Genomic DNA, 25,083 nt, shown 5'->3' with positions numbered 1-25,083 from the left:
ATAAGTTAAGTTATCAATGGTGAAAATAACTTTCAATAAAAATTATCAAAGGTAAATGCAACTTTGACAACTTCTTCCAAAGTTGCAAATGATGTTGGCAACTTTCAATACAAGTTGTCAGTGGTGAATGTAACTTTCATTATAACTTATCATTAGTGAATGCAACTTTTAATAGGAATTGTCAATGATGAGTGCAACTTTGGCAACTTCTTCCAAAATTGTCAACCACGAAGCCAACTTTCAGTAGAAGTGTTCATGGATAATGTAACTTTGGAAATTTCTTCCAATATAATTTTCAAATAGAATTAATGGTGAATACAACTTTGACAACTTCTTTCAAAGTTGACAATGGTGAAAAGAACTTTAAATAGAAGTTGTCAATAGTGAATGCAACTTTCAATTAAAGTTGTCAATGATGAAGTCTACTTTAAATTAAAGTTGTCAATGGTGAAAGCAACTCTGGCAAGAACTTGCCAATAATGAATACAACTTTCAGCAGAAGTTGTTAATGTTTAATGTAACTTTGACAACTTCCAAAGCTGCCAATGGTAAGAACAACTTTCAATAGAAGTAGTCAATTGTGAATACAACTTTCAATAAAAGTTGTCAATGATTAAAAGCAACTTTGAGTACTTCTTCCAAAGTTGTCAAACAACTTTCATTAGAAGTTGTCAATAGCCAAGGAAACTTTCAATAGAACTTCATCCAAAGTTGTCAATGGTGAATGCAATTTTGGGAACTTCTTCCAAAGTTGCAAATGGTGAAGACAACTTCTTTGTTAAATTGAAAAAAAAAATTGAAACAAAGTGAAGTGTTGCGTGATGGTTTTCTATACACTAAAAAAAATGTCACATTTGTATCAAGAAAAATTCCAATAATTATGCTAGAATTATATTCAACTCAGACTTAATATTTGTTATATAATGGAATAATAATGGAGTTATTTAACCTTCACTCGTCCTTTTTTTCTACACTTTTTCTTTTCTTAATTCTTGCATTCAAGTAAAAAAAATTGAGGAGAAGGTTCATGGGATACATTGTTTTCTCCTTTTAGTATTTTTTTATAAAATTTCTTGTTTTTAAATAAATATATATTATAATTATTTAATTACAATTATAATTATAATGTAATATTTGAAATTAATTTGATAAATAATTTTTTTATGATGGAATAAATACTTACGTAAAGAAAATAAGAAAATTAATAATCAAACTTGAAATTGAATTTTATTACCAGGCTTATTTGTGCTGACAATTGCTTCTATTATGACCTTCAGTTCTCCAATATGAACATTTTTTTAGTTTATTTGGTTTGTGAGATAAATTTTTTTTTTTATATTTTTCAATAGAAGTTATATTTTTTTTGAGAATCTAGAAAATTTATTATATTTATTACATATTGTAAAAAATAGATAAAAAGGAAGAGAAAAACATATTATATATTGTTTATTTAAGAATTAAAAAATACACTTTTTTAATATATAAAAGACAATATCATTAATAATAAATGAAGGTCACAAAAAATATAATTTTATAAAATCTCCAACTAATAGTAAAAGACATAAATGCTATAGAAAAGTAATTTATATTTTTTGAAGATACATTAACTTTTTGCTTTAGAAAAAATACATCCTTTGTTAAAAAAACATTAGTCATTAAGATTTTGACACACAAATTAAAAATATTTAATTAATATAAATTTAGATAAAATAATTTTTTAAAAATGTCAACTAATGTTTTATCATTCTATACTTTTACACTTTTTAACTACTCACAATAGTAATAAAGAGTGATAATTTATTACAGTAATAACAAGAGAAAAATATCATTTTGTAATAATTTTTTCTTAATGCAAGTATTAGTTCATCTTTTAATCACATAAAAGGATATTATTAAAAAAATATTTCAGAAGATTAAATGCTATATAGTAAATACTAGTAAAGCTTCCTTAAAATAGTTATTCTTTTCAGTTCTACTACATTTCTCTCTCTCCCAAATTAAATATTAATTATATTAATATAAAAATTAACCCAAAATTTTCAAAAACATTTTTTCCGTGTCTTCCCTCTTCCACCAATTCCAAAATTCTCTATTCTCTCTCGTTTCCTTCTCCTCCTTGCATCTGAAAGAAAGCAAGAAGATGGAGGTTGTTTTTTCGTCGACGTTTCTTGACGGTGGAACAGGTTTCTGGAATCTTCGCGCTACTGTTGAGTTGCTCTGCTACACATCTCGTTCGTTGCCTCGTTTCCGTTGCCGTTTGCTTCATCAGCTTCAGAACCCTCTGCATCCTCTTCGGGATTTTTTTGTTCAAAATAGGTTTATTTCATCTCCACTTTTATTTGTTCTTTTCGCTAAGCCACACTTTTTATGTTACTTGCGATTGAGTTTTATTTATTTATGGTGGCGTTTGTTCTTCAATTTTTAGTATTGGCTATCTCCAGTATCGCAATCTATCAAGATAATTATCATCGAAATCAGTCCGTTTATGTTTGAGACAATGGCTGAAGTGAAGGTTATGCTGATTGTGAGTTTTGGCTCAGAAATCTCAGAATCAAGGTAAGCTCTGAAACCTTCTATATTCCATGATTGCTTTTGTCTATCCTATCCTTAGCTTAGTATCGTGTTGAATTGCTTGTTGTGCTTGGGGTCTCCCACACGTACCTTTGTGATTCCTTGGTTATTTCCTTGCAATTGTTGTCGTTGATGTTGACCTTGTTATGGTTATAGTGTTAGGAATTAAGGATTCAAAAGAGATAAGGAGAGTAATATGACTGAAGAAAGAGAATTTTATTGATTGAATCTCACAAGTATAATGGCTCTTCAGAGAGGAGGTTGCTCTCGTTTCACAGAAGGACCTATCCCTGTCACAACAATTTAGTCTTTTTCATACCCCCATAAACCCTCAAGTGCTCCATAGTATACCCTTCCTCTCTCTTTGCCATTACTGCCTCAACAGTCCTAACCAACTTCTGTATTTTGCCCACTACCGTCTTCTATTTTTCCTTTGATATACTAACAAAGGTTTTGGGTCAGCTTGTGAATGACCTTGATTCCCTTTCTTAACAATATTTCCCCTCCACAAAAACCTTGTTCTCAAGGTTGAATTCCGGAAATTTTTGTTGTATTATTGTATAGTTGCCTCCTCCCGTGATGTATTCTGCCATTGAATCAGCAGTTACCGTACCGTTTCTTCTCCTTGCTCTACCATCCTAGTTCCCAACACTTGATATGGTTGTAGTCTTGTGGAATGGCACTGTAATCCTACTGGAAATTCTGATTCTACTGGATGATCTCCTACTGCCAACTTAGCTGAGAAACATGAAAAACTGGTGAATTAATTTCTGGCCTGCACTGGAAGCTGTAACTGAAAAGCCACTGCTCCTATCGCCTAGAACACTTCATAGGTCCCATAGAAGCCAACTGCCAGTTTTGATGCAGTCTTGTAGGCATTGAACTTGTCAATAAGGACGACTATTTGAATAAACCCGATCTCCCACCTTTATTTTTGATGGATCCCATGCATATTAGCATATCTCGTCATGTGATACCGGGCTCTTCCAAAATGATATTTCAACTGTTTAAAGCTTCGTTCCTCTCCATTAGGTCTTGTACTACTGCTTCTACCAAAATCTCTCCTAGAATAATTCTAGCTATTGAAGGAGGAGCCCTTCCATATATCGCCTCGAATGGTGTACACTTTGCCGTCGTTAATAACGGGGTATTATACCAATATTCTGCCCATGGAACAAACTCCGCCCAAGCCTTCAGTTGTTCAGAAGTGAAACATCGTAAATAAGTTTTCAAAGTTCTGTTCAGTAATATAGTGCCTTGTCTTCTAAAGAGTTCCTGTCCAAAAGAGACTAAGAAATACTAAATATCACTTACCTTTGAAGTTGGAATACCATGCAAACTGACCACCTCTCTTAGGAAAACATCAGCTATAGAACGAGCAGAATAAGGATGTTTGAGAAAAATAAAATGGCCATTTTCTCAATCTGTCCACTACTAAGAGAATTGCATCATAAAATCCATACCGATATCCTCCCATATGGCATTTGGAATAGGAAATGGCTTCAGTAGTCCTGCGGGTGACGAAGCCTGATATTTGCTACGTTGACACGTATGATAAGCTGCTACAAACTCAGTTACCATCTTCTTCATCCCTTTCCATTATATAGATTGAGCACAACGTCTATACGTGCGATAAACCCCTAAATGTCCTTCTGAAATAGTCGAGTGATATTCTTAGGAAAACATCAGCAATAGAACGAGCTGAATAAGGAGTCTTGAGAAAAATAAAATGGTCATTTTACCCAATCAGTCCACCACTATCAGAATTGCATCATACTCCTTATAATTAGGTAATCCCACCACAAAATCCATACGGATATCCTATATGACATCTATACTTGTGATAAACCCCTGAATGTCCTTCTGAAACATTCGAGTGATATTCTTGCAATAATTTCTGTATTCAAATGGAAGAGGCTGCCATGTTCCAGGGTATATTTACCATGGGAGTCAGTATCCTGTTTAAGCTCATCTTTAATTTTTTGACTAAACAGGATCAACTTATAGTTCCTTGTCTATTTCTGAAACTTCCTGCCAATAAGGTCTGGCAACTCTTGATCTTCCACTTTTCTCGTTAACGCATCTGTTTCCTTATTTGAAGCTCCCATTTATATACAATGTCAAATTCGTATCCCAACTACTTGAACAACCAATTTTGTTGATTTTGTGCTGTAATCCTCTACACTAATAGATATCTTAAATTTTTTTATCCGTGTAAACTGTGAACTTTTGTCCTAATAAGTAGGGTCGTTAATGTTAAGTAACCAATACTAAAGCCATCAATTCCTTCCCATATAGACTTGCGGTATCGGATAATGGTTTTCGGAAGAGCGCTTTAGGATTCCTACCTTGAGCTAACACTGGCCCTATTCCCTTTCCTGAAGTATAGCATTCAATGGGAAAAAGGTTGAGAAAAATCTGGCATCGCAAGGTCCGGGGCAGAGGTGATTTGCTTCCTTAAGTTGTTCAAATACTTTCTGGTATCCAACTAAATTTCCCTTTTTTAACAAATCTGTCACAGGTCTAACTACCTTTCCATATCCACGAATAAATCTCCAAGAATATCCCATCAAACCTAGAAAACCCTAGAGCTTTGACTGTCTTGGGGTTGGGTCAATTCGTTATTGTTTCCACCTTCTTATTAATTATCCACTGCATCCCTTTCTTAGATATAAAAAATGAACTAAGCATTCTACTTCAGTTTTTCCAAAACTGCATTTTTTTACGTGTAGAATAGGAAGAAGGCAACTAAAGGTGATCCAAATCTGTATCAGTATGTTTAATAGTATGCCATTTGATCCTTCAGTCTACTTGTTAATTATCGGTTTCAATGCTATAGGAGAGAAAACAGGGATTGAGGTCAAATCTTGGGTTTTTTTAGGAAAAAGAAGAAACTCAGCTTATTTTCTTAAATAATTAAGCTTATTAAGCCTTGAACCCCCTGCTACCTGGTATCTGGCTTTGGATCCTCCTGAATTTACTTATATTTTTTTTTTAACGAATTGTTGACAATTTAAATAGTGAATTGGCTTTGGTGTCAACTATCAAGTAACTGCCAATTGGTGACATCATATATTTAGAAGCCGAGTAAATGTGATAAAGAAACAAAATCAGAGGGTTTAAACATATTGTTAGTCCTAAATAGAAATGTATTTTTTTTTCTATTTTTGTTTTTTTTTAAATTAAAATGACCACTCGATATTAATTAATCATTTATGTGTTAAATAAAATATTAACTGATTATTTTAAGTACTAATCTTATAGTATAATATCGACATAAATAATTTTATAAAGACTCTTTAAAATTCAGAAACTAAATATTATTTTCTATCTTGAAAAGAATATTAAGAACTAAAAATAATTATTTAAAATTTTGGAGGGATGAAAGTTAGAGAAAGTTATTTTAGAAGGATTTAAACTAAATATCACGTCTTTTAGGAGGACTAAAAATGTAATTTCAAATTTTATGGGAATGAAAACAAATAAAAAATTTCAGTGACAAAGGAAATTTAAATGAATTAAAAATATTTTTAAGGATATTAACAAAAAAATTAGCCAGCTTTATACCTAACATGCAATTTTTGTTATTCATTTATTTATTTCCTCTCTGATGGTGTGGAATTTTTGTTATTTGTTGTTATTGTTTTGTTTCTGTTGGTTTTATGAATCTATGCTATCGATTATTTACGTATTGGATGGCGTGTCATGCATGTAGGAAAATATATCTAAATTAGGCATCATTCATGTTTTCATTCCTTTTAACTTTTTCATGTCTCATTAATTTAAAATAAATTTAATCAATAATTACTTTATTAGCGAGTATGTAATTGAATCCAATGAATTTATACGCTCTTTTCAAGTGTTATATATATACACAGAGAGAGACACTTTTTAAATGTTAATAAAATAAAAAGAGTAAATAGTAGATTGGTACACTTATTAATGCAAAATGAATTTTGAAACAATTAATCAACCTGTTTTTAGGTGGGTCGGATTGTAAGTTTCAGCGGGCAAGTTTATTTGTCTTGTCTCATTTGGTCATAAAAAAATATGTTCTGAAGTTGCAATAGACCAATCTGCAAGACCAACCGTTTTATTTTTTTTAATTAATAATACAAATTTATAAAAGTTTTTGGGTGGTTCTGTTTTCATTTTTGTTATAATAGTAATATTGTATTTAGTACTAAATATTTGTGATGGGAGGATCAATGAAGATGGAATGTATTTATTGGATAATTTGTTTTATGTGTAATGTTGGAGTCAAAATAATTAGAATTGTAAAGTGTAGATACAAAAGGGTTATTATATATTTTATTTTCATTTTTCACCTTATTTATTTTTTAGTTTTTTGGTATGTTAACGGTCAACTTGTACATTAATAAAGACGAACTTTAATTAAAATTGTAAAGTGTAGATACAAAAGGGTTATTATATATTTTATTTTCCTTTTTTCACCTTATTTATTTTTTAGTTTTTTAGTAGGTTAACGTGAACTTGTACATTAATATAGACGAACTTTACTTTTCAACGTATATTTTACTAGGCAACTTGTTTTTTTTAGTACATCTCGTACAAAAGTAGTAAGAAGAGTCTTAACTTTAAAATTTAAGTCTTATGTTAAACTTTTATTAGAGTAAGTTAATTAGCACAGTGGATGCTATAAAATTATGAACTAGACTATGGAACATTTACCATCCAAGAGTGGTATAAGAAACTTATGAGTTTGTTTTTTTTCATATTTGAAAAGAGTTTTATTATGCTACATTACATTTAATCATCTCACAACATATTTTTATAAATTTTGATCCAATAATAAATTTTACAAGATCCACATTTTATAACTTTTTATTTGTACTTTATTTTTTTACAACTTAAAAAATTAATTTAATTATTATAATTATATATTAATTGATTGTGAAGATGACTTTTGATATTCAAATATTATTTTTGTTGTTAAGGCCCGTATTCTTATATAAAACTAAATTCTTAATTTTAAGACCTTTATTATGTTATTGAATATGCTTTTATACAAGACTGAGTCTTAATAATATCAACCTTAGAATATTAATTTTAATATTTCAATAATTTTTTGTGATAAGAAACTGAAGTATAAATTATAAATTCTTGTAAGATCTCATTATTAGAGTGAAATTTGTAAAAATATAATGAGTTGTTTAAAAGTAAAGTGAAATAAAATCATACTTAAGTTTCTTATAACAACTTTTACATTAAGGTATATATATATATATATATATATATATATATTTGTGTTGTCATAACTTGTATTATTGTTTAGATTATAAGTGCTATATGTTATAGTTTTTGTTTTATAAACATACGTAGTATTATGTATGATAACGAAACTAAACATTACACATAATACATATTATGCTTATCACACTTTCATCAATATATATTACAAATTCCACTGCTGATTTATTGTTAATAAGATAAAGGTAATCATTAACAAACATTTCTAATAAACAGTTTAAACTAAAATATTTGCAACAGGACTTTGGAAATCCTTATCCACATCTTTAATGGGCAATGTAATTTATTACTAGATTTATTTCATATTGTAAAGTCAACTTCAGGATTTTATGTCAGGATGACTTATACACGTGCTTGTGTTAAATGTAAAACCATTTTTAACTTCTCACTAGTGAATTAGTGAAATTAAGATATCTATTTTTTTTAACAAGTTTCATGTTTAATACCTAAACCTTTAAAATAAAATATCATCTTTGTAATCATCACAATACACATAGAAAAGGCTCACACATATAATGTACCATAGTAAAGATATTAACATATATATTATATTATTCTCATCTAAATACATCCCAATAAAATATCTCACACGAATTTATCATACATAGTTCTTAAATCATCATCATACTCCTAACTAAATGTTTATTTTTTTAATACATTCAAAATTTAAATTATTAATTTCTTTTAATTTATAATTTTTTAAATTTTTTTGAAACTGTGTAAAATAGAGAGGTAAACACAAAAAGATACTAGATAGAAAAATAAAAATAAAAGAATTTAGATGAAGAATAAAGTGTAAATAGTGCTATAAGATTCAATGTTTATAATTATAACATATATGAATTTAGAGTTTCTCGAGTATAATGTTATATATAATTAGGATAATTATTTATAAAAAAAATCATCCTTAAGATAATGTTATTATATAATGTGGGGGATTGTTGCTTATACCTCTATATTATTCCATACATAATGGTTATTAGATCATAACCTTTATATATGGTTAATTATTTTCCCTTCCAACTTTTTTCTCTTCTTGCTTTCTTCTTCATTATTGTTGTTTTTTTTTTTGTGCGCCTTTTATTTACTTCTCATTGTTGTCATTAATATCTTGTTTTTATTGTGTTTATGTACAGTTTTGTATTCTTGATATGCTTTCTTTATTATTTTTTTCCACTTTCAGTGTAGAACGAATTGAGATTTGGAGTTTGATACTGCTTACTCATCTTCTGCTTGCCGGTTGCAGTTGTGCGCCACCTTCGAAGTTCCTTAGCTCCACAACCTTTGCTCCCTTATTAGGTTAGTAATTTTAGAGTTTTTATTTTAATTTTTTTTATTGTTTGTAATGAATTATTAGTTAGATTGTTATTTATATGTAAGTAAATTATTAGTTAGATTATTATTTAAATTATTAATTAAATTCATCGTTTAATTGTAAAAATAGATTATTAGTTAGGTTATTATTTAAATTATTAGTTAGATTATTAATTTAATTGTAAAATTATAATTGATTAATTAGTTAGATTAAACAATACAAGTTAACTAATAGAAAAAAAACATAATAAACAAATTGAAAAAAAAAACTACCTAACAATTTTAACTAAAATCATTGAAACAAACGACAATTTTAACTAAAACTGTTACCTCGCTTATATTTTCTTACTATGTTCTTTTAAATGACATACATTAAAACGTCGTTTAATCAAGTAATCATGATTTATGATATATAAATAAATGATAATTAAGACAATAACCATCATAATTTAATGTAGAATTGTTTATATTAAATTATTTTAAACAACGTTCAGATTTTAAAATCATTCTCTAATGACTTTAAAAGTTGTAGTATAAACACTTTTTTAAACTAATTTTCCTTTAATAAATTATTGCAAATTTTGCATAACTATCTCCTTCATATTATTTTGAAATTTAGAAAGGACAATATTAGTTCATTGAGATAACATTTCAAAGTCTGAGATATACTCTCGTGCCTACTTATTGAATATAATACTATTAGAAAGGAATTAGTATAATGTATTACTAAATTTTAGAATGATTTAATAAATAAAAAATTCGTTTAAAAATTGATTGTAAATCAACAAAATAAGTTTTAGAAAAGAAATATTGCTTTAATAAATTTTTCGTTTGAATGATAATTATGAGAGAGAGACACCATCAATTAAAAACATTTTTTTATTTTATTTTCTTAAAAATTTAGTGAGTAAAATCCATCAACCAATTCCATTGAAGATTGAAGTTTTCTAACTTACCGCCGCTTAGTTCAACTTCTCTCTCTGTATGAGAGAAGATATTGTAGTATTTTATTATTGTGATATTCCTACGTGGTATGTTATCACTTTTCTAATGTTCATGTAAACTCCATTCTTCTAAGATGCACAACTATAAATTTTAATATTAGTTGAACCGTTCATTAAATTTAAGAATGTTTTTAGTGGTAACCAATTTCAAGTTGCACATATTCTTATTCCATATATTTGGATTTTTTAGGGAAGTTATTAGTAACAAAATCAAGTAAGAAAAGTTAAGATTTAACAAACTTTATTATTTCCTTTATCATCTCTAAACTATTCAGTTACAATAAATAATATGATACATAAAAATGTAATTAAATAAGAAGTCGGACTATATTATTATTATTTACTCAGTTTGTTTAGCATGAGAACATTATTAACCCTTTTTAAAAGATTGAAAAAAAATAGTATAAATAAATTGATTTGATAGAGGATATAACTTTTTTATTTTTAGGAATATTTATTTACTATAAGTTAAATTATAATTATATAAAGCAAATAATAAATAATTATTTATCTTTTTTAAAATGTTGTTATATGTTATCCTATATTATAATACTACTTATAAATAATTTATTCTCAAAATATAAAATATGTATATGAATTAAGGAAAAATACGTAACGATAGCGTGTAGCGACACCTCATCGTCATCATCATCTCTACTTCATCAGAAATAAACAAATATAAATAAACAGAAAGCACATAATAGCGCTGGACAAAGAAAAGAGATACCTTTCATTTGAGGAACCATAAAATTATTGATTCATCCACTCACTCCCATAAACCATACAAAACTTCGAGTCTCTCTTTCTTTGATTTTCACCTCTACGCCATTTCATCACGTGCCAACCTGTTCTTTGTTTCATCAACAAAAAAGTGATAACCCTCTGAACAATTCTCCACCGATGGTGAACACTCAATTTGAGGAATTGTTGTTGACCCCTCTCATAAGTAATCACCGTTTTCACGTGCCTCTGCTTCGATCTATATCGATCTTAATGAATTTCATTCACCCAAAACTTGTCTACCATGTTTTATTTTCCGCTTCCCTTGATTCTTTATTCTTTTTAATTTTTTGGTTTCGTCTTTTTATGTTTGCGTATCCAGCAAGTGTACTTGTTCATTGGGTTACTTGTGTTTCTCTGATCTGGGAAAGTAAAAAACAAAAAAAAAAGGAATTTTGGTTTTTGCATGGAGAAGGGTATTTTAAAATTTGATTAGTTTTGGTTTGGATGATCAACCTTTTATTACTGGCGATTATTTCAACTTCGATCAGGAAATTTTGTTTTTTTTTGTTTGATTGTAGAATATCCCATCATCTGGGAATAGTATACTTCTCAAAGTTTTCTTCTTTGGATTCCTTCACCTTAATTTCATCCTCAATTTCAACAGCACCTGAATTTTTAATATGGTGTCTATGAAAAGTAAAATCTATTTGTTTTTCTGATCATCTTCAGTTTCATGACTAAATGCTTTCTTTCTTGTGTCTTTGATTTATAGGGCGATTATAAATGAAGGCAGATAATCATATAATTCACTGTATTAAAAAAAGTGTCATTTTTATAAGTATGTTTTTTCTTTGTAGGTTTGAGACCTGAGATTTGCTAGTCAAATACATTCTTGAGGTACATGCTTGTTGCAAATTAGAACAATGTGTAGAGTTTCAAATGTTATAAACTGAAAAACTGACATTAATTAAGGTAGTGATACATTTGCACATATTTTCATAATTCCCAGAAGTGTTAGATCCTCTCTTCTGCTGTGTTTGGGCACTGTATAAGGTTGGCAGTGCCCATGGATGCCACTACCAGTGGAACCCCAACTATCCAATACCATAACATCCCTGATCAGCCAATTACCACCATTGTTGCCACACAATTGCCTACATTTCAACGGCATCAACGACATTGCTTTGGGGACTCCAGTCCAGGAGAGTTTCCCTTGTCTGCTAATCCTTCCATTGTTCTTCATGTCCTTACATCATGTAACTTGTATCCTCAAGACCTTGCTAAACTTGAGGCAAGTGATGTCTGTTTTACAGATTTTAAGTTGTTAATTGGAAGTACTAATTCTAACACTGCCGGTTTCATATCTGATGTGGTGTTTTGTAGGCAACATGCTCCTTCTTCAAGCAGCCGGCAAACTTTGAGCCAGATTTCGATTTGTCTTTGTCAGAGCTTGCTGCATTGGACATGTGCCAGAAAAGAGTCATTTTTAAGCCAATGACAACAGAACAACAGCAACATTTGAAGCAAATATGTGGGGGTTCTTGGAAATTGGTTCTGAGGTTTTTGCTCGCTGGAGAAGCATGTTGCAGAAGGGAAAAATCACAGGCAATAGCAGGTCCTGGTCATAGCATTGCTGTGACATCAAAAGGGATTGTGTATTCATTTGGGTCCAATAGTTCCGGTCAACTTGGGCATGGCACCACTGGAGAGGAATGGAAACCTCGACCAATCAGGTTCGGGCATTAGTTAGTACATTCCAGAGTTCTTACATCTTATTCTGCAAACGTAAGAAAGTGAACTTTTTGAATTAACTTATCTCTTTGTGGTGCAGAGCTTTGCAAGGCATCCGAATTATACAAGCTACTACTGCGACTGGGAGGACAATGCTGATCAGTGATTCAGGGCAGGTTTATGCCTTTGGGAAAGACTCTTTTGGTGATGCTGAAATTGGAATTCAAGGATCTAAAATGGTTACAACTCCACAGTTAGTTGATTCTTTGAAAAACATATTTGTTGTGCAAGCTGCAATTGGAAACTTTTTCACTGCTGTATTGTCAAGAGAAGGCAGGGTTTATACTTTTTCATGGGGTAGTGATGGCAAACTCTGTCACCATACTGATTCAAATGATGTTGAACCCCGTCCTTTATTAGGAGCTCTGGAACACATACCAGTAGTGCAAATAGCTGCTGGATTCTGCTACCTGCTTTGTTTGGCTTGTCAACCCAGTGGAATGTGAGCACCAGCTTGATCTCCTTTCCTTAACTGTTGCATTTTTTTTCAAAAGGAATTGAGATAAAAGTTCTATCATTTGATGCAAATTAGGCACTCTTCCACACTTCATTTTTTTCTGCGCATATTAACGTGGATGGAGTGTAATGAGAATTTTCTTTTGTATGTTATGATTTATTCTTGGATTGGAAAAACATATTTTGTTCTGTTCTCTTGAATTGCCAACATATATTAGCATCAGAAGTCCACATTTCCAAGATTATGAAAGTGTTTAGCCATTGCTGATTTTTTATTTTTAACATACGTAGACTGGTTTTGACATTTCATATCATTTTATTCGTAATAAGTAACTTTATGTTTATTGATTATGTTATCCTTATCTGAAATCTTAATAGGTCAGTGTACTCGGTTGGGTGTGGTTTGGGTGGGAAGCTTGGACATGGCTCAAAAACTGATGAGAAGTATCCTCGTCTGATTGAACAATTCCAGCTGTTAAACCTTAGGCCGATGGTGGTTGCAGCTGGTGCTTGGCATGCAGCTGTGGTGGGGCAGGATGGCCGTATTTGCACATGGGGGTGGGGTCGTTATGGCTGCCTGGGTCATGGTAATGAAGAATGTGAATCTGTACCTAAGGTGGTGGAAGAGTTGAGAGATGTCAAAGCAGTTCATGTTGCTACAGGGGATTACACCACATTTGTAGTGTCTGATAACGGTGATGTGTATTCTTTTGGTTGCGGAGAATCTGCTAGTCTTGGCCATAACCCCGAGAATCATGAGCAGGTCTGCTTTCTTATGCCTTTCACTCTGATTTGTTTGGCTTGATTGAAAGGAAGTTGCTTTCCTTTGATTTTTATGCAATCATGATATGATGAACTGGCTAGCGGTTTTTGCTTTGCAAGAACTGGAACTTTCAGTTTCAGAATGTAGCTTGTAGTTGAAGCTTTTCTTTTTTTAAGACCTGATCGCATTATACAAATGCCCGAGTTTATGCTAAATCTGAATGACGGGCCAGCATGACTTGAAAGTACTGAATTCATGTGCACTGTTGCAAAGTGCAAAATGAACTCTGGATTTTGTATTGGTTGTCCATTGTATTAAAATTTAATCTTGTGCTTGTGCAGGAAGACATGCATGCAAATGTGTTAAGTCCAAAGCTTGTGAGTTCAATGAAAGAGATCAATGAACGGGTGGTGCAGATTAGTCTGACCAATTCCATATATTGGAAAGCTCATACCTTTGCCTTAACTGAATCAGGGAAGTTGTATGCCTTTGGGGCTGGGGACAAAGGACAACTAGGTGTAGAGCTTGGTGCCAACCACACTGAAAGAGGAAAGCCAGAGCTGCTTGATATTGATCTTTGTTAACTATGTTTGCTGGTGTACTCCCAATTCTTTACACCATGTCATCCTCTAATTTATGCACACTACGTACAGTTTTAGTGTCAACAAATGACAGGGGCCTCACCCACTGCCTCTTCTGAGGTTCTTGACATTAATCTTAGGCTTCAACTAGATTATGATACTTTAAAATGTGAAGGTTTATATACAGTTCAGTTGTCTTGACTTTTGAATGTGGTTATCCTAGGATCATTTGCTTAGATAAAGTTGGTTAAATTTACTAATTTGCGATTCACTTGACATCACTGACTTCTTATTTTAATGTTTATAGGTAAGAGGTACTACTTCTTTCGGTAAGAGGTAACTTGTTTTATATTTTTTTATTATAGATTCAAAATATTTTTTTTTATAGATGACTAAAATTCTATATAAAAATGACAGTGGAGAGAGAATGGGAATAGTGGTTCTCAGTGAGGATTAACACTTAAGCTCTGTTTCGTTTTTAGTTTTGGACACTTCAAATCTAGTTTGGAGAGTTGTGGTATATTTGGCTATTTTTAAAAATATAGTTTTACCATAAAATTTTAGTTAAAAATTTATTCCTGCAAGACTTATATTGTTTTAATGAACTCAGTTGTAAATTTCAATACAAAGACGTCTTTAATATTTGGAAAAGCCACGTTGGAGAAACGTGCTCCAATGGGATTGTGGTTTCTAATATTATTCTTCTCTTATCCAAACAGTGACTTAGATGAGATTTCCACCTCATATCCCCCTTCTTATCACTTCAGTGAATTTTTTTTAGCATACCTAACTAAGCCTTCTTATTTGTTGATGCTAAAGGAATTGAAGGAATGAAAAAAAAAAATGAAGTTGTTTGTTTGATGTCATAGTGCAAAAAATTGAAAAAAAGGAAATTTATATAATTATATCTTTCATTGGAAAAAAAATAAAATTAAAAATTTGGGATGAATATACACTTCTCTTTCATTTTTTTGTTATTATAAAAATTATATAATCCAATATGATTATTTGATAATTGAATATAGGTAATGCATGTCAATATTTTGTATATAACTTGAATTTCTAGGTAACTTACCTAATTAATTATGTGATAAGTGTATAATTATTATGAATCCTAGGTAACTTACATAATAATGTGATAAGTTTATAATTAATTATGGATCTGGTGTCATGGTTAACTAACTCACATTCACCTTAATTCCACTGAATCCAACAAGAAGGGCAGAGCATGGGCATTTACAACAATTTCATCTCAACCAAACCCACTCATTAAAACACTATTATCTTCTCTTTTATCTTCTCTCTTTCACCTCATTCAAAGAAAAACTTCTATATTCTCCTCCCTTTCACCTCATACAAAGAAAAACTTCTACAAGGAGTTGGTTGAGATAGTAAGGTATGAATGGAAATAAATTTAATATAATGTTAGGTGTAATACAAAGTGAATTAACTAAAAAAATGAAGTTTATTATATTTTTTTTTCTATCTCTCTTGTTTTTTTTTTATTTCTTTTCAATATAAAATTGAATTTTGAATTTATTTCATATATATTTCTATTAAATTTTTTCTATCTAATTTATTTGTATATTCTTTACCAAACAAAATAAGTAACACAAAATATTGCTACACTTACTTTATTTATATATATATATATATATATAAATAAATGTATATATATAGTATAGATTATCCTTGTTTTACAAGCATCTCTTATTATTTAAGAATATGTCATCATAATCATATCATATTTACAATAAAAGATAAGGATAAGTTAGTATTTTAAAATTTCACAATACATACATTTTCAGAATTCATAAAATTCATTCGCATCTCAACCATATGTTATTATCAACACATAACCTACAACAAAATCTCTCAGGTTTATAATTTTGATCTTATCAATCAAGAAAATATAAATACATTCATACACAAATCTAAACATGTGTTATGATTCACTTTTCATACCTCAATATGTGTTATGATAATATGATAAACTCTCTTTCAGTTTTGCACCACATAATGTCATTGTTTATGTGACCTAACTATTAGTGAAGCAAGAGATCTTTATATCATATATGCATACACTTAATACCTCATACTATTATTAGTATTCATATAACATCCCAAGTTTGTGACTTCAACTTTCGTATATTTCATTCATATATATCACAACACACTCAACATATATTCTTACTCGTATAAATTTAAACTCAAATCATATTTCTTCTTTCATCATATAGAATTTACATCATACATTTCAAATGTTACATATCATCATGTACTTCATCAATCACATAATAAGTCACATACATATCAAATTTATCATTTGAAACCCTATACTCCAACATAAAATTAATATTAGCAAATTTCAATTTACCATTCATCACATTATAACAATATTCTAGAATAAAAGGTTGATAAATTATAACAATTTAGTGAAATATAAACAATTTTTAGATTTAAAACCATTTACAAACATATTTTCTTCATAGTCTAGAAAACATTGTCTCTTTTAACCACCATTATGCTCGATTGGCGAATTAGGCACATGTATAAATTTGTCTAACCACCATTTTGCTTGCTCAACCAAAGGTCTACTCATATAGTGACTTTTCGGTCTCCCAACAAATAAAACTTTCGGGTTTTCACTAAATCAAATTTCATTAGGCGAACAAAATGGTCACCAAAGACCTGTGCAAAACACAAATATACATTTTTTTTGCATAATTAATAGTTTCTCTTAGCCAAAAATCTAGTTATCCCGACGAAACTTCAACGGTCTGGCTCACACAATAAACTCAAATAAGACAACATAAAACTTTGATAATCAAACTGAAGATACCACTACGACCTTGGACTAGCAAAAATTTATCTTTGTACCTCAAAATTCATGTAAATTACGTTGCTTATAAACAACCCAAGTAAAAAATAAAAAAGAACTTACTCTAAATGAAATTATGATCAAATGGATATTTTCTATTCTATGCTAGCTTCATTATTGTAGGTTCAAATTTTGAAAAAAAAAATGAACGATTAACTCATAAATCTATAGAGAAGAACAAATATTTATTTTTAAAGAAATGATGATTTTTATAAAATGAAGTTTGAATAATTAATTTTACTATTTATAAGCTTTTTAACTTTAACAATAAAATATTCAAGGTTCAAGTCATTTTAACTACTTCTACTCTTAAACAAATTAAATTTCAAAGTTAGTTCTTTTAAGATCATACATCTTGTTCCATTATTTTCGAGATTTATCAGACCATACATATCCTTTCTGTCTCATTCCTAAAATCTTTCTAGTTACTTTATATAGATGGTTTCTTCTAAGTTTTCCTACTGGAATGAATCTTAATGTTCATATGTTTCAGTTTAAGATTAAGTTCAACAATCATAGCTAATAATCGTTGAGAAAATGGACTAAGTTTAAAAGGGAATGAATTGAACTTAAAAGAAAAACTTTAATTCTTTAAAAAAACGAGTAATTCAAACTTTTCTTTGAATTAATTTATTTAAGGGAAATTTTTTGAACAAAATTTAAAAAAATGGTCTTTTAGGGAGAAAATCGATCGACGTGATCTCCAACTTGCGTAAAAAATGAAGCTTATAACAGGCTCATGAGTTGGGAGAAATTCGACCGACGCGGTCCCCAACTTGCATAAAAAATGAAACCTATACAGGCTCAAGAGTGGGGAGAAATCCAACCGACGCGATCCCCAACTTGCGTAAAAAATGAAGCCTATAACAGGCTCAGGAGTTGGGAGAAAACCGATCGACTTAGGTGTCCTACTTGCATGAAAGTCGAGCTTACCACACTCATTAAGTAGGAATTAAGCCGACCAACCTCACTATCAGACCGGACGTTAGCCTTTGCACCTAGCAGGCTTGGCTCAAGGCTGGGGGTTGTGTACCGTCCCGATAAATGGCTAGGAATTAAGCCGAGCTACCCGTGTCTCCATACCACTGAGAGGCTCATCAGAGTCCGTCCAGATCACACTATAAATGTTAAACGCAGGATTCCTGATTATACTATAAATGCTAAACAGAGTATTCCTAATTACACTATAAATGTTGACGCAATATTCCTTATTACACTATAAATATCCTCTGATTATATCACATAAATGCCCTAACTTATTTGCCTAATATCCCTTATTATATTACATAAATACTTCGATTATATTATATGATATTCAGATTTTATGTAAAGTTATCATAATATGACACATTGATGCCTAAAGGAACCAGAGTCAAAAATTCAAGCTCATGAAGGCTTATAAATAGACAACCACCTAGAGGAGTATATCAACTTGCACCTTTGCAATATATTCCACTATATACACTATATTTTGTGTTCTTACTGACTTGAGCGTCGTAGTGTAATCACAGGTGGAACCCCCCTCATCCCAAAAGAACGGTTCGCTAAAGCTTGGAGGTAGTTATACCAGCGTCTTGCTAGATCGAGTACTAAAAAAGAGACCAAGAAGAACTCATTCGTAATCCGATGGACGGCGAGAACACTAATAAATATTTTTTTATTATTCAAGATTTTGAATAGTTTTACTCAATCTAATTAATAATTAATTTATTAAATCATTCTAGTTAATAACTAACAAGTCATATCCCTATTAATAAGAATCAACTACTAATAAAATTATGATAACAAAATTAAAAAAATTATCATAATTTTTTAAATTTTTTTATAAAAAATACATTTATAAAAATAATTATAAAATATTTTTTTAATAATTTTATTATGGGTAATTTTTTTATTATAAATAGTTCATTAAATTTTAAAAAATAGTTATGAAATAAATTATATTAATAAAGATATAATTGGTAATTAAACCATACATTAATAGTTAAAATTCTCTTTGGTGGAAACACATCTGCTTACACGTGTATTCATTTTCTCTTTTTGATAAAAAATAAAATAAATAATTTTTATGTAATTATTTTTAGATTTATGAAAAAATATATTTATAAAATAAACAAATATCTTTTTATAATTTTATAACAGGTAGCTTTTTATTGTGGGTAGTTAATTAATTCAAAAGAATTTGTAAAATTTAAAGAATAAAGTAAAAAATGAAATATATTGATGAATTACACTAAGATAGTTTTAGTTGCAAATGGGTTGTAGAATTAAATAAATTGGTGTGACTTAAGAGTAACAACAATCATAACCACATCGTCATTAGCAATAATCATATAAATAAAAGAGAGATAAAAGAGACCCTTGCATTTCAGAAACAAGAAATTATTGATTCATCCATTTCACTCTCAAAAGCTATACAAAACCTCAACTCTCTTTCTTTCTCTCTCTCACTCTGATTTTCAGCTCTTGCCCATTTGATCATATACTCACTTGATCTTTCCTTCATTTAAAAAACTTCACAACTCTCTCCACAATTCTGCACCGATGGTGAAGATTCGGTTTGAGGAATCGCTGTTGATCCCTCTCATAAGTAATCACCGCTTCCACGTGTCTCTGTTTCGATCTATAACGATCATAATGAATTCCATTCACCCAAAACTTGTTTACCATGTTTTATTTTCGGCTCTCCCTTCCCTTGATTCCTTATTCTTTTTAATTTTTGTTGCTTTTCCCTTTTTCTGGTTGCGTATCCAGCAAGTGTACTTGTTCATTGGGTTACTTGTGATTCCCTGATCTGGGAAAGTCAACAAAAAAAAAGGGATGTTTGATTTCCGTATGGAAGAGGGTATTTTGCAATTTGATTCATTTTGATTGGGATGATCAACCTTTGATGCGATTATTTCAACTTTGATCAGAAATTTTTTTCCTTTTTTAGTTTTCTGTTTTTGGGTGTATGATTGTAGAATATCCCATAATCTGGGAACAGTGTAATTCTCAAAGATTTCTTCTTTGGATTCCATCACTTTATTTGGATCCTCAATTTTGATCATAAGGTTTCACCCTTAATCAATTATACGATCGGTCAAATTTTTTTTTATTGTGGTATATAAGTTTCATGACTAAATTCTTGCCTTCTGGTGTCTTTGATTTATATAGTGCTGTTGTGAATAGAGACAGACAATCATGTAATTCAACTGCATTAGAAAAAACTAAACTTGTTTCTCTTTTATAAGTATATTTTTTTTCTTTGTAGGTTTGAGACCTGAGATTTGCTAGTCAAATACATTCTTGAGGTACATGCTTGTTACAAGTTAGAACAATGTGTAGAGTTTCAGATGCTATAAACTGAGAAATAGAAATTAAATAATGTAGTAATGCATTTGCACATATTTTCATAATTCCCAGAAGTGTTAGATCCTTTCTTCTGCTGTGTTTGGGCACTGTATAAGGTTGGCAGTGCCCATGGATGCCACTACCAGTGGAACCCCAACTATACAATACCATAACATCCCTGATCAGCCAATTACTACCATTGTTGCCACACAATTGCCTACATTTCAGCGCCAACTACGCCATTGCTTTGGGGACTCCAGTCCAGGAGAGTTTCCCTTGTCTGCTAATCCTTCAATTGTCCTTCATGTCCTTACATCATGTAGCTTGTATCCTCAAGACCTTGCTAAACTTGAGGCAAGTGCAGTGCTTATCTGCATTTCAGCTCTTAATTAATTAATTGTAATTACTAAGTCTAATACTGTTGGTTTCTTTTTTATTGTGTATTTTTTAGGCAACATGCTCCTTCTTCAAGAAGCCGGCAAACTTTGCTCCGGATTTCGATTTGTCCTTGTCAGAGCTTGCTGCATTGGACATGTGCCAGAAGAGAGCCATTTTTAAGCCAATGACGACTGAACAACAGCAAGATTTGAAGCAAAGATGTGGTGGTTCTTGGAAATTGGTTCTGAGGTTTTTGATGGCTGGAGAAGCATGTTGCAGAAGAGAGAAATCACAGGCAATAGCAGGTCCTGGTCATAGCATTGCTGTGACATCAAAAGGGGTTGTTTATTCATTTGGGTCCAATAGTTCAGGACAACTTGGGCATGGTACAACTAAAGAGGAATGGCAACCTCGACCAATCAGGTTGGAACTTTAGTTATTGCATTCCACAGTTCTTGTTGAATTGAGGATAACATAACTCCATTATGCTGCAGAGCTTTACAAGGCATCCGGATTATACAAGCTACTGTTGCGACAGGGAGAACAATGTTAATCAGTGATTTTGGGCAGGTTTATGCCTTTGGGAAAGACTCTTTTGGTGAAGCTGAGAATGGAATTCAAGGATCTAAAATGGTTACAGCTCCACAGTTAGTTGAATCTTTGAAAAACATATTTGTTGTGCAAGCTGCAATTGGAAACTTTTTCACAGCCGTATTGTCAAGAGAAGGCAGGGTTTATACTTTTTCTTGGGGTAGTGATGGAAAACTCTGCCACCATACAGATCCTAATGATGTGGAACCTCGTCCTTTATTAGGAGCTCTGGAGCACATGCCAGTAGTGCAGATAGCTGCCGGTTTCTGCTACCTCCTTTGTTTGGTTTGTCAACCAAGTGGAATGTGAGCTTCATCTTTTTTTTCTCCTTCTCTTAACTGTTGGAATTCCTTTTTGGCAAGAAGAGAATTGAGAGTTATATCATTGATGCAAGTTGGGCACTCTTCCATCATTATTTTTTCTATGCATATTGCTAGATCGAAAAGAGAATATTTTGTATTATGATTTATTCCTCTAATGGCAAACCATATATCTTCCATACTGTTTTCTTTAATTGTCTACATGTACTTTCATCGTAAGTTCCCAACTTCAAGATTTATGAAAGTGCTTAAGCATTGCTGATTTTTATTCTTTTAGATTTTACATTACCTTTCATTTTAATTGTAATGACTATGTGTGTCTGCGCGTCTTTGTTTATTGATTGATTATGTGATCCTTTTCTGAAATCTTAATAGGTCTGTCTACTCTGTTGGGTGTGGTTTGGGTGGGAAGCTTGGCCATGGCTCAAAAACTGATGAGAAGTATCCTCGTTTGATCGAACAATTCCAAGTGTTAAACCTTCAGCCAAAGGTGGTTGCGGCTGGTGCTTGGCATGCAGCTGTGGTGGGGCAGGACGGCCGGATTTGCACATGGGGCTGGGGTCGTTGTGGCTGCTTGGGTCATGGTAATGAAGAATGTGAATCTGTACCTAAGGTGGTGGAAGAGTTGAGAGATGTCAAAGCAGTTCATGTTGCTACAGGAGATTACACCACCTTTGTAGTGGCTGATAATGGTGATGTGTATTCATTTGGTTGTGGAGAATCTGCCAGTCTTGGCCATAACCCTGAGAATAATGAACAGGTCTGCTTGCTCATGCCTTGCACTGTATTTATTTGTGAATTGTTTGTTTGGCTTGGTTAAAAGGAAGTTGCCTTCCTTTTATTTGTGCAATCATGATGTGACAGTCCAAGCTCCCGTTGTTAAGACCTGGTTATTATGCAATATGGATTACATTTGCTTGTAAAATGCCTATAGAACCGAGGCACAAGTATCAGAAACCTAATTTTATGTTGGTGACTACAATGCATTGTATGAAAGTTTAATCTTATGTTTGTTGTTGTGCAGGGAGACATGCATGCAAATGTGTTAAGTCCAAAGCTTGTGAGTTCAATGAAAGAGATCAATGAAAAGGTGGTGCAGATTAGTCTGACCAATTCCATATATTGGAATGCTCATACCTTTGCCTTAACTGAATCAGGGAAGTTGTATGCCTTTGGGGCTGGGGACAAAGGACAACTAGGTGTAGAGCTTGGTGCCAACCACACTGAAAGAGGAAAGCCAGAGCGACTTGATATTGATCTTGGTTAACTGTGTGGTTGGTGTATTGCAATTCTTTACACCGTGTCATACTCTAATTTATGCTCACCATGCACAGTATTTAGTGTTTTAATCCCTTGTTTATTATGTAAATAGAATCAAAGAATGCATCGACAATGTCCAAGCTAGGCAACAGATAACAGGGGCCTCACCAACAGCCACTTCTGATGTTGTTAACGTTAATCTTATATGCTTCAACTAGATTATGATACTTGAAAATGGTGAAGGTTCATATACACCTCAGTTGTCTTGACTTTTTTAGTTATCCTAGGATCATTTGCTTAGATAAAGTTGGTTCAATCTACTAATTTGCGATTCTCTTGACACCACTGACTCTTTATTTAATCATTGAATTTATCTCATCTAAAATCAAATTAGGCAAAGTATTGAAGTGATTGAAAAAGAGACAAGTTGTGAGGTAAGATCTAAAGTTTTTGAAACAATTTGTCGAGATCTTAAGATAGTAAATGGAGAACGTAAAATATATAAGCTTGCCAAAACTAGGAAAAGAAAAAAAAAATATCTGGATTACGTGCCATTATGGATGATGAAACAAAAAAAATTGTTTATAGATCATGATCAAAATTTTGCTTATTATAGTACATAGAGTTCAAGTTTGAGATATAAAAGAAGTTTTTAAGACTTTGACGATGAAAATTGTAAATTTGTTGGTCTTTTTTTGTATTATAATGAAAGTTGTGTTCCGCTAAGTTATTTGGCGAAATTTGAAGTACCAAAAAAATGGTAGGTAAGTAGAGGAACATTTTTTGTTCCTGTATTTAAAATCAGAGGGGATATTTAAAATGGTGTATATTAGAAAAGAAATTGTTAAAAAAAGGGTAATTAAGTTTAGATTAAAAGAAGATGTCGCATCAGAGATAGTGAATTGAGGTTGTACATGGCGTGTACGATAATGTAACTATTGTGAGTCTTAAAAGCAAGAGTAAGGAATTTTCTAGAAGGATAAAATTACATAAAAACTTATTAATAAATGCATATATTTTTTTAATGATATAAATTTAATGGAGGAATGCTGAACTTGAGCTTTGGAGGAAGACTCTGAAGTCTAAGAATTTGTTCTTATAAAAGAGTAAAACATAATATATGTATTTTAATTTGAACAATAAATAAGAGGAAAATTATTTGGAGGTTAAAATGGGAGATGTTGTGTGAGGAACTCTTTTTATTACTCATAATATCTCATTAATGTTGAAGGTGGGAGTAGGTCAAAATATCTTACAATAAAGAACTATAAGCCCAAGAAAATTAAGAAAGACCTTGTGATTGAAGGAAGGGAATAGAAAAAAAAAACATTAAAAACTTATGCAGTGATGAAAGAAGCTTCTTCTATTAATTCTTTGACGTGCCTTTTAAAAACAATCTCTCTTTTTTATTGATTGAATTTTCATAACATGATTCATAAGTATTATCGATGAACAATATTTTCATAGATGTTCGAAAATCAGAGTGAGAACAATAAAGTCGAAGTCAGTGACGATGATATTTCACCTTCACCCCTCCTAAAGTTTCATCCGAACAACGACCCCAAAACGACAACGAATAAGACTACCATATGACACTTTTTCATAGATGACAATTTTTCCTACTTTTCTATTTTATAATAAATTATACTTATTTATCATTTTATAAATATTGTTTTAATGTTATCCATTTTTTTTATAAATAAAACTACTTCACGAACATAATTTTATTTTTTTTAAACTACAAAACTATTTTTAATTTTAACAATATTTAAAAAGTACTAAATATTTTACATTTATTACACAACATATTTTTATCAACTTAATTTAATTTAAGGTAATTTTGTTT

At 31.0% G+C, this 25,083-nt stretch overlaps 2 protein-coding genes and 1 long non-coding RNA gene across 5 annotated transcripts; all 3 read left to right on the top strand.

Annotated features, from left to right (window-relative positions):
- Window positions 1-2,054: 2,054 nt before the first annotated feature.
- On the top strand, window positions 2,055-9,283 carry LOC137812297 (uncharacterized). Its single transcript, XR_011081245.2, has 3 exons — window positions 2,055-2,316; window positions 2,426-2,556; window positions 9,026-9,283. It is a non-coding gene; the product is annotated as an uncharacterized LOC137812297 (long non-coding RNA).
- A 1,561-nt stretch (window positions 9,284-10,844) lies between these two features.
- LOC137812296 (ultraviolet-B receptor UVR8) lies at window positions 10,845-14,683 on the top strand. Of its 2 annotated transcripts, XM_068614225.2 has the most exons (7): window positions 10,845-11,106; window positions 11,741-11,780; window positions 11,893-12,174; window positions 12,267-12,616; window positions 12,715-13,116; window positions 13,509-13,893; window positions 14,235-14,683. In XM_068614225.2, the coding sequence occupies exons 3-7, from the start codon at window positions 11,950-11,952 to the stop codon at window positions 14,475-14,477; spliced, it is 1,605 nt and encodes a 534-aa protein (XP_068470326.1). In that variant the 5' UTR covers window positions 10,845-11,106; window positions 11,741-11,780; window positions 11,893-11,949; the 3' UTR covers window positions 14,478-14,683. The 2 variants fall into 2 exon arrangements, with proteins under 2 accessions (XP_068470326.1, XP_068470328.1); XM_068614227.2 differs by lacking the exon at window positions 11,741-11,780 and having other exon boundaries at window positions 10,869-11,106.
- Window positions 14,684-19,655: 4,972 nt separating this feature from the next.
- On the top strand, window positions 19,656-23,577 carry LOC137812294 (ultraviolet-B receptor UVR8). 2 transcript variants are annotated; one of them, XM_068614222.1, is made up of 7 exons: window positions 19,656-19,945; window positions 20,609-20,648; window positions 20,761-21,042; window positions 21,140-21,489; window positions 21,561-21,962; window positions 22,353-22,737; window positions 23,002-23,577. In XM_068614222.1, the coding sequence occupies exons 3-7, from the start codon at window positions 20,818-20,820 to the stop codon at window positions 23,242-23,244; spliced, it is 1,605 nt and encodes a 534-aa protein (XP_068470323.1). In that variant the 5' UTR covers window positions 19,656-19,945; window positions 20,609-20,648; window positions 20,761-20,817; the 3' UTR covers window positions 23,245-23,577. The 2 variants fall into 2 exon arrangements, with proteins under 2 accessions (XP_068470323.1, XP_068470325.1); XM_068614224.1 differs by having other exon boundaries at window positions 19,719-19,945; window positions 20,609-21,042.
- Window positions 23,578-25,083: the final 1,506 nt, after the last annotated feature.

This window comes from Phaseolus vulgaris, chromosome 2 (genome assembly GCF_051622355.1).
Source record: "Phaseolus vulgaris cultivar YP4 chromosome 2, ASM5162235v1, whole genome shotgun sequence".
NCBI lineage: Eukaryota > Viridiplantae > Streptophyta > Magnoliopsida > Fabales > Fabaceae > Phaseolus > Phaseolus vulgaris.
This window is presented reverse-complemented; position numbering and strand designations above follow the sequence as displayed.

Bases quoted from the DNA above. Each gene is read 5' to 3' on its own strand.
- LOC137812294 (XM_068614222.1), top strand. From the start codon at position 20,818: ATGGATGCCACTACCAGTGGAACCCCAACTATACAATACCATAACATC. The intron at 21,043-21,139 runs GCAAGTGCAGTG...TGTATTTTTTAG, and splicing joins AAGACCTTGCTAAACTTGAG to GCAACATGCTCCTTCTTCAA. The intron at 21,490-21,560 runs GTTGGAACTTTA...ATTATGCTGCAG, and splicing joins TGGCAACCTCGACCAATCAG to AGCTTTACAAGGCATCCGGA.
- LOC137812296 (XM_068614225.2), top strand. From the start codon at position 11,950: ATGGATGCCACTACCAGTGGAACCCCAACTATCCAATACCATAACATC. The intron at 12,617-12,714 runs GTTCGGGCATTA...TTTGTGGTGCAG, and splicing joins TGGAAACCTCGACCAATCAG to AGCTTTGCAAGGCATCCGAA. The intron at 13,894-14,234 runs GTCTGCTTTCTT...GTGCTTGTGCAG, and splicing joins ACCCCGAGAATCATGAGCAG to GAAGACATGCATGCAAATGT.